This window comes from Magnolia sinica, chromosome 16 (genome assembly GCF_029962835.1).
Source record: "Magnolia sinica isolate HGM2019 chromosome 16, MsV1, whole genome shotgun sequence".
In the NCBI taxonomy this organism is placed as follows: Eukaryota; Viridiplantae; Streptophyta; class Magnoliopsida; order Magnoliales; family Magnoliaceae; genus Magnolia; species Magnolia sinica.
This window is the reverse complement of record NC_080588.1, coordinates 69,068,084-69,083,766: the sequence shown is the minus strand read 5'-3', so window position 1 is coordinate 69,083,766 and position 15,683 is coordinate 69,068,084. Positions and strand designations below refer to the sequence as shown.

The 15,683-nt window shown below is 40.6% G+C and overlaps 1 protein-coding gene across 1 annotated transcript; it reads right to left on the bottom strand.

Annotated features, from left to right (window-relative positions):
• Positions 1-966: 966 nt before the first annotated feature.
• On the bottom strand, positions 967-6,894 carry LOC131229650 (sesquiterpene synthase TPS3-like). Its single transcript, XM_058225639.1, has 7 exons — positions 6,735-6,894; positions 6,216-6,474; positions 4,728-5,103; positions 3,809-4,027; positions 2,811-2,949; positions 1,676-1,924; positions 967-1,471 (listed from the first exon to the last, which is right to left on the bottom strand). Exons 1-7 carry the CDS (start codon positions 6,849-6,851, stop codon positions 1,157-1,159), a joined length of 1,674 nt encoding a protein of 557 aa, XP_058081622.1. The 5' UTR covers positions 6,852-6,894; the 3' UTR covers positions 967-1,156.
• Positions 6,895-15,683: the final 8,789 nt, after the last annotated feature.

Sequence of the window (15,683 nt, the reverse complement as noted above, 5' to 3'; positions counted from 1 at the left end):
TAAAAATCCTTCACCAAAGTCTCTTTGGAGGGGCCAAGAGGGGGGGCGACAGCCGCTCCGATAAGTAGCCCGTTACCAGTTCAATTTTGAAACTAGAATTTGATGTTACTTTTGCCAATCAGCTGTCTCAATTTGAGAATGCAGAACAGGAGCGTGTCTCTAACTTGTACCCAAATGCTCGATCCTCCAATGGTGGTCTGATTTCTTACATTGATGAATTTGGTGAAGTATTTCGCATGGAATAGATTGGCCCATAAAGAATTTCCCTCAAGAAGTCTCCATGCCATCTTACAATATAAGACAAACATTATATCCTCAAGTCTTCTTATGCCTAGCCTTCCTTCGCACATAGGATAGCATACATCCTCATGTTGATTTTACCTTCTATGTTCATATGTAAAAATTTATGTGTTGAAACATTTTCTCAAAAATAGATATAATCTAATCTTATGTCCATCATGTAACTCATCCATCATGTAGGGTCTCTTGATGGCCCATCTATCTCAAATCACCGTGCATGCTCCTACCTGCCCGATCATAGATATTTAAATGAATAATATACATTTACTACAATAGAAAAGATTAGATCATTGATATAGACCATCTATCATAGCAAATGTTCCAATCTTCCCATGTAGATGGTTGGTTTCATTTCAGTAAATGTCCATTTCTTTGCACATATGTGGCTCACTCGGTCAATAATAAATTAAACACATTCAAGTGGGAAATAAAAATATCATCAATTTTCAGGCTGGGTCGGGTCAGGTATGGGTCAACCAATTTTCAGCTTGGACTTGGGCCTATTTTGATAAGCCCAAGTCCCAGGTCAAGGGGTCTACATTCATGGCTCAGTGATGGACTCAAAAGAGTTTGAGCAATCAGACGAGGGATCGAGTGACCATGTGGTGTGAGTGGGTGTGTGTAAAAAAAAAAAAAGGAAAAAGAAAAAGAAAAAGAGAGAGTCCCTTTTGACAGTTTTTCCATAGAATTATATTCATAATAAGGAATTCACAACCATTAGGAATTCTACTCCTTTCATTATACATTTCTCTTTGAATAGGCTGAAAGCTGTTTTGACAGAAACTATAAATAGAACTAGTCAATTTTTTAAAGGTGTATTTGGTTGCACCAAATTTCATATATAACCAAACACACCTTAAACCAACTTGATGTCGGCCTCCTTTGGAATTGGTTTAAGAAATAGAGACATGGCTCGACCCTTGGTCTCATGGTCAGGAACACCATAACCATCTCCATGTTGGTAGGTACACACACCGGCCCTGGCCCCATTAATAATGGCATTTACGAAAGTCCTCCCAAAAGAAGCAGCTTTAAGACTCTCTTCGTTTAATCCCTTCCAAGCATCGCTTATCAGATCCTTGATGTGTTCCCGTGCAACTTCTTCTGATACACCAGTTTCATGCATGTAACATTGGATTGATTTCGATACGTCCCCACGTTGTTGTTCCGCCTATAGAAAATAAATCACCTGTTAGTGAATTAATATGATATAAAAACCTTAAGGGAATATGTAGATGATGTTCCTTTATCAATCAATATGGAATACTGTATGTTTGGCACTTGGAAAAATTGTAAAAATAAAATAAAAATGCAATCTATGTTAAGTGGGCCATCGTTTTACCATCGGCAATGATACAAAGTTTGTGCAGCATACCTTGGAAGTTCCCAAATCATCAAAGAGCCGAAAGATCAACGATGACCATGAAATGAGCTTGAGATCTTTGTCTATGCGATCAAGTTCATCCTTCGTCATGCGTTGTTGTGTGAAAGTGTATGTATGGGCCAGTACAAGGGGCACCCCAATAGTAACTTTTGCATTGTTCAAGTACTCGTCCATTGTTGGTATGTACCCTTGATGAAACCATTGAGCCTCTACAAGGTAGGTGTTGCATTGCATTGCCCACTGCATGTCACAAGATACAAGAAAACATTGTATGCTTACTCAAAGAAAATCAAGATTACATGCCTTATATGGGGGCATTTGAATTGTAAGTTACTTAAGATAAACTACTTATACTTCAAGTAGCATATCCTAATTTTTACTTATTAAGCAGATAAATATGTTTGGTAAACAACATACGTATCGGCTTCTTCTCTCTTTCATCTCTCTTGATTCTCTCTTCAATAACTAATGAAAAGTAGAAAAGCTAAAAAAAATTAGCTGAAGTGATTAAGTAACTTTAAGTAAAAAAATTACTTATAAGTAATCATAAACCAAACTTATTTATTTGAAATAAGTTACTTATCTACTTTTGTAAGTAGAAAAAGTAACTTATTTGGTGCTAAGTGCTCAAAAGAAACTAGCTGGACTCTTAGGAGTTTCAACACCCAGTCAAGGGTTTGAGTATCCATAGGTGGTGAAATCCCACTACGGTGTGAGTGTGTGTGTGTGTGCGCGCGCGCATGTGTTTTAAAAATAAAATTAAAAAAAAAAAAAACCTAGCTGGACTCATGGTTTTGGACTCGGACAAGTCATGGATGCATGGTTGGACTGCTATTTTACTGGCACATTGTTGCCAATATGAGTGTGTACCATACAATCCCTCCAAAAGGTTGGCCCCATCATCAGATCATCCATCACAGAAATCAAGCTAATCCACACATCAGGTGTTTATTGTTTTCTAAGTAGTGACCCGCATGATGAGTGGAGTTGCCTGATTTTCCACATCAGGTGTTCTTGGTAGGTAGAAATTTTTTTTTTTTGGAAGGTAAAAAGGTTCAGTAAGTCTGCCACACAACCGTGCAACCACCCTAATCATTTAGCATGTGATGCCTTTTTCGAGCCATACCAATTTCTTAAGGTAGCCCAGGACATTCCATCCGGTCTTTTTCAAGGTGATGTATGCCATTTCATTTGTAGTGTTGAACAAAGCTAAGTAGCACAGCTTCATATACTCTGGTAGCCGATCTACGGCCCCTAAATCCCATCTGCAGTCCAAAGTAAAATAGTAATTAGTCATTATGAATTTTGTAGGGTGTGTTTGGTTTCACCAAATTAATATCATGAAATATAACAATCGGTATTTAGACTAATCAATCATGAAATATCATGTAGTTTCGTGATATTTTGTGTAATCAAATGTATCCTAAAGTAAAATCTCTACATGTTAACTATAAAAATTAAAGCTGGGACAGCATATCCATGATGAAATTAATATGCTTTTGGAGAAGGCAATCAGGTTGCAGATGCTCTAGCTATCTATGCATGTGGGTTGCTGTGTGACTCTCATCGGGACTCTCGAATTTTAAGTAGGGTTCCCATCTCCTAGACTTGGTTAAGAGGGCCATTCATAGTATAACACAAGCATTCTTTCCTTGTGTATGAAGTAGCCTGTCTGTGGGGTCCATTTATTTTGGTATGTTGTTCAAGGGAGTGGATTAGGTGTTTCCCGGTAACACCCAAGTAGGCCCACCTTGATGAATATGATGTATATCCACGCTGCCCATCCATTTTTTTCAGCTCATTTCAGGAAGTTATGCTGAAACTTAAGTAGATCCGAATCTCCGGTGGACAACACCTCTGGAAAACTTTTTGCAGGCTACAAAAGTTTTGGATCAAGCTGATCTTTGTATTTTCCCTTCATCCATGTCTGATTTACCTGAAAATAAACATTAAGGATCTGCTTATGGTGCCCTGAGAAGTTTTTAATGGTGAGCGTTCAATCACCACTGTTTCCTGTGGTGGTCCTTCTGAAATTCGAATCTGCTTAATTTTTGGGACGATGTCCTAAAGTGGGCTGGAAAGAAAAGAAGCTAAAACAGTGGAACTGTTTGGATTGAATTATACCGGTTAACCGCATCAGTGAAGAGTTCCAACTCATCAAGTGAACCATAAACATCATAAATATCATCGATAGCGGTAATGAAGGTTATGTCTTTAGTAATTGACATCCTGCATTCGGAGAATTTTGGCTCGAAAACCACTCCAACTGAGAGTAGGAAGCTCTCCATCAGTCTGTCTCGCACGAATCCCAGCTTCCTTGCTAAGTCAATAGAATCCCACCAACTGAAAATATTGCAAAATCTGAATTAGACCAATGGATTATATATATATATATATTGGAATTATTATCTAAGTTAGTTATCAAGCAATCAATATCCATACATTTTATACACATGTATAGGAGCCGGCCAGTCCTTTCATCTTTTCAAACACAATGTGGATTGAGTATGGGCCAACAATCACGCTTATACAGTGATCTTAACCACTAATTGCGGACTTGTGTGAAGTAGAAAGGGACGGTTAGGAAAAGTCCAATCAACATATCCATGTCTCATGAGCAAAAATTCTCCAATCTATGGATAGAATCAGGCTTGTAATTTTGGAATGAGCCTATCCACAGTGGGGCCAAGTAGGTAAAACGGTCCACATCTAGTGGAGAGAATGAGTGTTTTGTAACCAAACATGCAGAAGAAGGGTCCACCATGAAGATCACCTGGCATGAAACAGGCCTATCGAATCATTTGGTGGGCAAAACATGCACATTGAGTCAGACCATGCCTCTCATGTGGGGCATCCAATGAGTAGATCACCCTGATTTTTGAACGAGTTGATCTTATAGTGTGGGCCACCTCCCCACCCACACCAGCTATATATATATATATATATATATATCCTACATGTGCCGACGTCAGCGGAAAAGACATGGCTGTCTGAGAAGTTCACATACAATGACTGTATGTAAGGAGGGTCTTAGAGAACTCACATTGACAAATCTTTGAGTTCCTTTTGGTGTATGGATTGGACCATATTGAAATCCAACTTTGCAAATTCAAGCAAATCATTGCTCCTCTCATTCTTATTTTCCTCGTACACATCTATGCAGTGCCTGGCTTCGACTCTGATCATCCTCCAATGCAAGGGGAGATCTAACGCGTGCTCTATTCTTCTAGCGTGGCCCGCCTCGACATCGCCCATCAGCTTCTTGAGGTTTGATGTGGAGAAAGCCTTAGCTTCATCCAAGATAGTTTCACCTTTGATCCCAAGATATGAAGCTTCATACAAGCTCAAAAGGCCATCCACATCTTCACTGAGGCTGGGCTTGAAACCACCTTCTCCATCTTTGAATTTGATGAATATATCTGCGTTTTTAACACATTTGATACAACTAAATCTATGCAGAGTTATTTGATAATATTGATATAGATGACACTTGATATGCAGGCTATTAGAAATGTTACATGTCGCATACATGATGTAGAGCAGGTCGGGGCACTTTCATGTCCAAGATGGATCAAGGCAGAAGTGATCAATACCGTCAAAACCCTAAAAAAAGGCATATTTTACAAACCAGAATGAGTTATTTGACATACCATATATGATTTTGGGTAGGAGAAGCTACTTTAGCCAACCAACCTGGCTTTGCCAGGTTGCCATGCCGGATTTGGGAGATTCCATCAGATTGATGGTGGAAAGTCCTTTTTAATTTTGTTTTTACTATTTATAGTAATTTTTAATTTGATCATTACCCTTAATCCTTTGAGCTTTAAGAGTTGTGCGAAATATGAAAAGGGCTTAGAAAATTTAGTAGAACACATAGTTAGATCAAATTGGATACTTACTAATTTTAGCTGAAAACAATGAAGTCTAGTAGAAATCATGACCATCTATAAATAGTAAGTTTACTATTTATAATAAGCCACATTTTTAGGGAGTTTGAGCTGGAGTTTGATTATGAAACTTCTTCCTAGGCTTGAGATTATTATTTCAAAGGTTGTAATTTTGTTTTTATTATCAGTCAATCTATTTTTAAATTTATTTAAATTATTTATATTTTTGCATTTTCCCTCATGGATTCGAGGAATATCTATGAGTCTAGAGAAGCTCCGTGAATTCAGAGTAGTTATTAGTGAGGAAGATGGTGATCGACCTCATCACGTTTATCCCTGGGTCAATATATTAACCCATTAAACCGACTAAACTGCAGGACCTACTGTCGCTAACTTAAATCTAAAAACCAGATTGGTTGAACAATCATATCCTGTGATTTGTGGTGGACGCTTGTACATTTGTGCCATGCTGTCACATGTTGCCGCCTGTTGATGAGCTGCCATAGAAAAGCTCCTGTAAGCTATCCTCGAGAAAGAATCTAGCTGAGGCTGCTTTTGGGTTGCCAAACGCACTCCAACTAGACCATGTGTATAAGAAATAAATATTCATCAACAGCATATATAGCTGATCGCCCTGTGCAAACCTGATGAAACGTAGCACCCATGTTGCCTTATCAGTCTGAAATAGAGACTTGCTGCATGGAGATTGTTCTTGTTTGCAAGTTCCGCATTGTTTGAGTACAGATCATCCAAAGCATCATTAATCTGCTTCTCGAAGTGGTAGGCCACACCGAGCCGTTGGATGTCATCAATCAAACTAAGCTTATCGAGAGGTTCCATGTCGACGTCTAACATTCTCTGAACTGCTTGTTTGAGTTCCTCATGGCGATCGCGTTGTGTATCCTGCATCATCTCAAGCCATTCATTTTTAGTGGTTGCATGGTGGATTGGATGATCCAAAAAAATCCAAATGGGACCCTATTAGATGTGGACAACTGGTCATTATCATCCATTTCATTGGATAACTATGATTATATGATAAGAAAGAAACTAGAGCCTGGACATGCAATTATATACAGCCAACTTGACCATCCACATATACATGTATACAAGCTAAAAGAACCAAACACAAAAACGACAACAGCATGCACTGCTAAACTTACAGTGTAATTGCTCCTCAGGGATCGGATGCGATCACCATCCCAAATGTTGGGGTGGTAATTTGCAGAGCGACGTTCCTCTACGACTGCCATAGCTTCTGTGTTCATCTGATATCCCATAAAAACTGGGTTGTTATGCGGGTTTTTTGGAAGAAGAAGATGATTTTGATTCCATGGGGCACACACATATATATAGATTTCCTGGTTAGCTTCATTTTAATGTAATACATGATATTGCCTATGTACGTACACAACTCACTCGTTTGGAAAATGGTTTTTCTTTTTATAAATTGGTAGATGAGAATATTTATTATATTTTAATTTGTATGGTTTCTTGCTAAAGAAAAGAAAATGAAAATCGATGATTGATAGAAGAAAGCTTTTGGGTGTGTTTGGGAACACGTTAATAAGCTACTTATTTGGCTCACACCAGTAATTCAATAGCCAACCTAGGTAAAATGCCATCTACAGCTCGGGGTGGGGGAAGGTGGGCCCAACATGATGGGCGGTACATATCAAAGGTGGTTCCGCATGATGCATGGACAGCCCGTACGATGGACGCTCCACAACAAAGGTGGGCTCCACATGATGGGGTGGACATTTAAGGTGGCCCCACATGATAGACAAGTAACATTGATGTGGGCCCTAAGTCATCAAGGCGGGCCTCACATAATGGACAATCAACAACAAATGTTGGCCTCTAATTATGAATGACCCATATCTAATGCAAGCCCTACATGAAGGACAACCCACTTCAAAGTTGGGTCCTGCATGATGGATGGTCTACATTAAAGATGGGCCTCTGCATGATGGGCGATCCACATCAAATGTCCCACATGATGGACGGGCCACATCCAAAGTAGCCCCACAGCCTACATTGAAGGTGAGCCTTGTAAGGCGGATCGTCCACATTGAAGGTAGGCCTCACACAGTTCAGGTTGAAGATAGGGCAAAGTAAGCCCAACATAATGAATGGTTCACATCAGAGGTTAGCCCCATATGATAGGCGATGGATATTAAAGGTGGACTCCACATGATGGATGGCTCCACATTAAAAGTGGGTCCGGATGGTGGACGATCCACATCAAAAGTGATGTTGCATCAGTACTTTAACATATATACATCAAAAGTGATGTTGCAGACGTACTTTAACATATATGTTGTAATTTATAAATTCCTTTTACGATTACATGCTTATGTGTTGGATAAGTAGAAAGCGAGATCAACTACACAAGGCAAAAGTAGTTGAAGCAAAATAACTTATGATCCAAATGCAACCTGAACAGTTTCCATATTTACTCTTCTCACGCTCACCACAGTTGCCCACGTGTGAGATCTAGGCTATTCATTCGTTACACCCACCATGCATGTACAGTGGCCCAAGAATTAGGCAATATGAAAGAAGTGCTCTTCTGCCAAGTTAAAAAACTCCACTGAGCTAGCATATTCTGATACAATGATGAGAGTTATCAACTCAGTGTAGGTAAATGTACTAAAACTACATGCCCGAGATAGAGGACTTTAATTTGGTGGGCCCCACATAATTATCATGCTAGATCATGTGATTCGATTACTATGATGAGCATACCGGTAGGCCTCACTATATCCGTGATTGTTAAAGATAAATCTGGGTAGTTACGCTCTTACTGCATTACCGACTCTTTATCTTGTGGATACTCTCGACTCTCGAGAAAGAAAGAAGTTATGATGTGTTTAACTTCTTTATTTCCTCACTAACACATACAAAACCTGAGTTCCATTGAAACACTTTCCTTAGGCATATAAAGTATAGAAGATTAAGCCAGTTTCTTGCGCAAATACTAATGGCTTCCAAAGTATGATATTTTGATTTATGGTTAAGTCTAACACAAGATTATCTAAGAACTATAAAACCCTACACCTAATGTAAGAGGAATTTTCGTCATTCATAGTAACAAAACTCAAGCTTTCGGGCACAAAATCTCTTATAAACAATGTAAAAATCATCCTATACCCATATGTAGATCCTAGGAAGTTTCTAGGAATATTTTTGAGCAATTACAGCTCATTATAACAGGCTTTTCTAGATGTCTTCGTAGACTGCATAACTTGGTGCAACAGGTGTCTCAGGCAACCCAGCATTGGCCTTTTCCAACAGCCGATTGACCATTTTCTAAAAATATCCTGGATAGGATAATCCTAGCCTTTCATTTTCTGGATTTCAAATGGATGCATAGAGCATTGCAATGGTCCACAGTCAACTGAAGTAAATCCCATCATTGGGTGGCTCTGATCTTCTAGCACGGTATGTCGCCACAGAATAATGGTGTGGATGACCGAGCCAATGGACTTTAAAGAAAACCCCAGTATACTGTGGATATCCTCAAGTCGTGGATCTCAGCCCTTGTTTCGGTTAGCATCTTGTAATGGTAAAGGTGCACCCCAACTTTAAATGATCTGGGCCGTTCAACCGGCGGTCCCATCTTTGATTAGTGGTGTAATAAATATTTATCTCCATTAAACGGGATGGATCACTAAAAAGTGGGCCCGTTAACGACCGTACAGGTGGATCCACTTTCACTGTTCCAGGACATCCGTCTAGTCTGCAAATTGTTCTTCCAGCAAAAGATCGTAACTGTCCAACCGATGGATTGCAAATAAAAAGTGTAGCCAACAACAAAGGTTTTCCAATGACACAAAACTAATGGTTCAGATCAGAGAAACAATGGCCCATCTATGTTGTTGCAACGTAAAACGTCGCCTTCTAGATGAGTCTCTTGTCACAACGTTCCCCCACGAAATGCATGCATCACGTGATGCACGGTGCAGGTGACAGGATGAATTATCAAGTGGGTCGTCCATCTATTGGACCTAACATGGATATCTTATTTTTCCAAAATCAAATTTCTTACGTAATCCTACCCATCACTTTTCTTTTGACCATTAAATATTTGTTTCTTTACTGTTGCTTTAGTAACAAATCAATTACATGAATAGAATTGTCTAATGAGTGGATTTTTGTTTATACATATGCTATCTATTTCAGAGCCCGATAAATGAATGGTCCGGATTGGTCGAAAAACTAGCCACTTGCATCCACTAATGATGCCTTTACTATCTACTGTCCTTCCTCCTATGTATGGAAAATTTTGGAAACTTACCGTTTTCAACGGACGCGGATTGCCCGTCCCCACCACAGGAAGTTCCAGTGGCCGGAAGCTATGTGGGGACCTGTAAGAAATCCAATCCGTCCATTAGTTTCTCAACCTCACAATAGTACCCATTGGACTTAAAAAATCAGGTAGATTCAAAACTCATGTGGGCCACACGAGAGTATAAACAGTGAGAATGGAAATGTCAACCAACTTCCTGGAGCCCACCATGATGCTTATATGCCATCCAAACCGTTCATAATGTTATTACACTGGGGTAAACTATAGGAGAAAAATATCATCTTGATTCAAAACTTCTGCGGCCCCACATAGTTTCCAATGGTAGTCGTTCAATCCACAGTGTTTCCTGTCGTATGGTCCACATGAGATTTGGATCTGACTGATTTCTCGAGTCCTGTCTTATTATGACGTTGAGAAAATAATGGACCGAGTGGATTTCTTATGACCAGTAAATTTCATATCTAATGTCACATCACAGAATATCAAGCTGGTCATATCACAGGGAATAAATGAGATTGGACATACACCATTTAATCTTTTCAGATCCTAAGAGAGGCCTGCATCGATATCACATGCCACATCGGGTGCATCTTAATTGACGGAGGGAGCAGGTGTTACAGGTAATATTACGGGCTGCAGAGAGATAAGAGTGTTGCATCATGGGAATATAACACTTCTTGTATAAGCATTTGGTCATTTGCAAACGCCTCCAACCACAGGAAACAAAAAAGGAAAAAAACATAATCTAAAAATAAGTAGGAAAAGGTGGAAGTAGAGCATGCATAGCACCCTTATCAGAAATTCCACATCTTTTGATTTATTTATAGATCCTCATGGAATGCATGCAGTCACGGGTAGGACTTTTGTAACTAGATCTAGACAAATATTCTACATACTCGTTTGGCATTTTTAATTTAATAAGAGCTTTTCAAACAAGAGCTACTATGATAGGTTTGAGTACTCGTCACGGTGAAATTCTACTGTGTGGTGCGAGTCCGTGGGCGAAAAATAAATAAATAGAGCTATTATAATAAATTTGTTTTATTCTAACTCTCATTTTAAATAAGTTTATTTAGTAAAATTACTTTTCTAAAATTAAAAAATAAGTTCTTATTTGAAATAAGCATGTTTTCTAAACTTTTAAATAAGAATTTCTTTAAAGATAAAGATAGTTGATGTTATTTTTAAAAATTACAACTCCGTTGTAAAATCAATCCAATATGGTCGTTTTGGTGGATCTCACCATAGATGGATTCCACCCAAAATGACAAAAGAATAGATGGCTACAATTTTCATGTTTTAAGAGATTTGACTCGTCTATTATGCTAGACATTGGATGTGGATCATCCATCACATGGAGCCCACCTTTGATGTGGACCATCCATCATGTGGGCCAAACCTTCAAATTGGGTTGTCAATCATGTGAGGCCCATCTTGGGGTGTGGACCATTTATCATCAGGGGCTAGGGGCTGACCTTTGACTTAGACCATCAATTTTGTGGTGACCACCTTGATGTAGGTCATTCACCATGTTGGGCCATTTTGGATATGTGTCGTCCATCATGTGAGACCTTGGATGTGGCTTGTCCATTAGATGAGGCCCACTTGATGTGGATTGTCCATCACGAGGGGCCACACTTTGATGTAGGCCATCCATCATGTGAGGCTTACTCCATCCATTATGTGGGCCCACCTTGATGTATACCATTCATTATGTGGGGCCTCACCTTTATTATGGATCATTCATCATGTGGGCCCACCTTCAATGTCCACCATCCATCATGTGGGTCCCACCTTTGATGTGGACTGACAATCAAGTGGGACTCACTTGATGTGGATGGTCCATCATGTTGGGCCACACTTTGATGTGGGCCACTCATCATGTGGGGCTCACCTTTGTTGTGAATCGTGCATTATGTGGGCCCACTTGATGTGGACCATTCATCATGTGGGGCTCCATCTTCAATATGGGTCGTTCATCATGTGGGCCGACCTTATGCGATGGACCTTCAATATGGGTCGTTCATCACCGTGATAGTATGACGACCATTTCTTATGCAAGGGACTCCAAATATCATGACAAATCAAAGCATATTTAGATCTACAATCACTACGCTCCAGATATGGTGACGAAGAAGAAGGTGGTCCTAATGCATGTATCTATTGGAGAAATGGATTTTATATATATATATATATATATATATATATATATATATATATATATATAAGAGAATAATATATATTTAAAAAAGGAGGATGTACAAGCACTTCAGGCGGACATCACAAAAAGATCGAAGCCTTGCCTATCATATGAACGGAAGGGAAGAAACTAGTCTTTCCTCAAATAGCCTAGACCCACCCTATCCAAAAATAGCAGACCCCTAGTGAATGAGGGGAGATCAGCCTGAGACACATAGTAAGAGGTAACTTGAGAAACGCTTCCTCTTTTAGCTAGATCATCCGCTATTGCACTCTTTTCCCTAGGAGTATGGGTGAAAGAGATGTCCAAAATTTCTGACAACGATCTAACTCTCGCATACTAGTAATACATGGACCACGATGGGTTGGAATTCTTGGAGAGAAAATTCACAATGGACTTGGAGTTGCTTGCCACTTCTATCTTAGAATATCCTAATTCAACGCACTTCGTGAGGCCCTCGTAAATTGCTCGAAATTCAGCCCGAGAGTTAGAGCCCGTCCCATAGTCAGAGGAGAAACCAAAGATAAAATTTCCTTCCCAACATCTCCCTATGCTGCCACCTCCCGATGGGCTTGGATTTCCCAGCGCGAAGCCATCCACGTTGATCTTAATCCACCCCCTTTTGGGCCGAATCCATTTGACAACCTTGAAATTCTTAGTACTGAGTCCTGGGTTGAAAATGCGGAGAAGCGAGAGCAGATGGAAGGACCGTCAGTTGAGGCTGTTGGGAAGAGGCAGCGAGTAGCCGATTGTCTTGATCGAACGATGAACTTGGGCTATGACTTTGGAACTACTAAATGGCGAGCTTTTGAATAGGGCTCTGTTTCTTTCCAGCCATAATTCCCAGAAGATGAACGAGGGAAGGATGGCGCGCAAACGATGGAGACAGTCTAGGTTGGAGTACGACCTCCAAAGTGTGGCCCTGTCCACAGCTGAAAGCTGGGCCAAGCCGTGAACCTTGAAAGGGGATTGGAAGTAGTTCCAAATCCTCGAAGCAGCTGGGCTTGATGAGAAAAGGTGGTCTATAGTTTCAAAGCGCAGTTGAAAAAGAGGGGGGCAACACACACATTTGGACGCAAGATGGACACCACGGGCTTGAATTCTGGTATCCACTGAGATGGCTCTATGGAAAATCTTCCAATGGAGAAAAAAGATATTGAGTGGGATAGCGGGGTGCCAAACCCATTTGGCCCAGCTATATTTAGTCCCTGCTGGTCGTAAGATGTTCCAAGTGGACTCGACTTCAAATTTTCCAGACAAGGAGGGCACCCAGATTCTTCTGTCGTCCACTGGCGAGGTGCAGATCCCTTCCTCAGATATATGATCCACAAACATTGACGGGAGGATGGACCGAGCCCTCCTCACGTCAAGCCATCCGTAGGGTCCTATAAAATCATGAACCTGGATGTTAAGATCTTGGGATGAGTGTTGAATCCATTCGGAGAGTGGCCCAAGTCCCGACCAGCTACCGCTCCAGAAATTTAGATTTCCTCTACTAATGATCTAGTGTGTACTGGCTGTAACATGAGGGAATAGAGATGCAATGCTCTTCCAAATTGGGGAGGGGAGATAGGAATAAGAGGACCCATCAGCAACTGAGATGTCCACCTGATATTTTCCCTTGACGAAGCTGATCCAACTGTTGGATTTCCCAGAGCAAAGGACGTTCCATGCCAGTTTCATTTTGAATGCTTGCATAACCTGAGCGATATATTTGATACCGAGGCCTCCCTCCTCCTTTGGACGGAAAATTAGTTCCCATCTCAGCCAATGATAGCGCCTACGGGGGCCATCCCAGCCCTAGAAGAAGTTGGCACAGGCCTTTTCAAGCTCCCCAAGAAGGGATGAAGGGATCTCAGTTGTTGCCATAACATGAACTGGAATGCTATTGAGAATGTGGTTGATAAGAGTTGCACGACTTGCTTGGGATAGCGGCTTGGTCTTCTAACCTGAAATCCAGCGGTCTAAAATAGGTCTTTAATGCTCTTCCTTTGAATATTGGGACCCCCAAATAAGTGAATGGGGCTGCACCTTGATTGAAACCAAGAAGTCTTTGGGCAGATCTGAACCTGGATTGTGATTGAGAAGAGGAGAGAATGAAGAAGCTTTTGTTGTTGCTGATTTTCTGACCCGAGGCTGCTTGGTACATGTTGAGAAAATCTACAACTTTTGCAAGAGTAGGCTTCCCCCTATTTGCAAGCAGTAATGTATCATCTGCAAACAATTGGTGGGTGATAACCGGACAATGTCTGCGAGTGGCATAGGGGATGCATGAGCCGTTCATGAACAGGTTTTTAAAACCACAACTGAGCACTTCTGATGCCAGGATAAACAAACCAAGGGAGATTGGGTCGCCTTGACACAGGCCTCTGGAAGAGTGGAAGAAGCCAAACTGTTCCCCATTAATAAGTACTGAGAACCAGGAGTTAAGCCAACACTTTTCAGCCAAGGCTATCTAGGTAGGATCGAACATGAAATGGTGTAGTACTTCCTTGAGGAACTTCCAGTCCATCCTATCGTAGGCTTTCTCCATGTCTAGTTTAATAAGAATATTCCCCCCTTCTGACTTTCCTATCGATGTCCCTGAATAATTCTTGAGTAAGAGCACAATTTTTAGATATGGATCTTCCCTGAACAAAGGCCCCTTGTTCCAGTGAGACAATCTTGGGTAGAATCATGCTAAGTTTATCTACAATCAGTTTGGAGAAAATTTTGTAAATGCAATTACATAAGCTTATGGGGCGAAAATCAGAAAATTTCTTTTTGGGTTTGCAAATTTGGGAATGAGATAGATTAATATTGTTGTATACTCTCTAGGGAGGGGGTCCCCTCTGAAGAAAGTTAGGGCCACGTGATGGATGTCATGGCCTATAATTTCCCAGCAGCCTTGGAAGAATGCCCTTGTGAAGCCATCAGGGTTGGAGCTCCATCTTGGGGAAGGCTGCTGACGGCCAGCTTGACCTCGTCGATGAAGGGTTTGCACATAAGGTCCTGGTTCTCATCATCAGATATTAACTTTGGAATAGAGCAGAGAATACTCTCATGGAACACCACGGGCTCAGCCCTCATGAGAGTAGCAAAATATTTGGCAACAGCTTTCTTGATAGAAGCTTGGTCTGAGTGATCTGGCCATCTTCTAGTTGGATGCATTGATGGACGACCTCCTAGCACGATCAATTGCAAAATTATAGAAGAAGCTAGTGTTTCTATCACCCTCTTTGAGCCAATCGCATCTGGATTTTTGCTTCCAGAATATTTCTTCACATAGTTACAAATGGGCCAGCTTTGACTTGGCCTGATTTAGCTTATGGAGAATCTCCTGGGAAGTTGAGGAGAGAACTGCCTCCTCCGCCAATGTTGAGGGTCAAATATTGCATATTAGACTCCAGTTATTACCTGATTTTATGAATATGATATTGTTTAATACCTTATTTTAATTGTGTTTATGATGCAAGGTGAATTTAGGAGGAGGCGGCTCTCTCCTCAGCTTCTCAAGAGATTCTCCATAAGCTAGATCAGGCCAAGTCAAAGCTGGCCCATTTGGATCTATGTGAAGAAATATTCTGGAAGCAAAAATCCAGATGCGATTGGCTCAAAGAG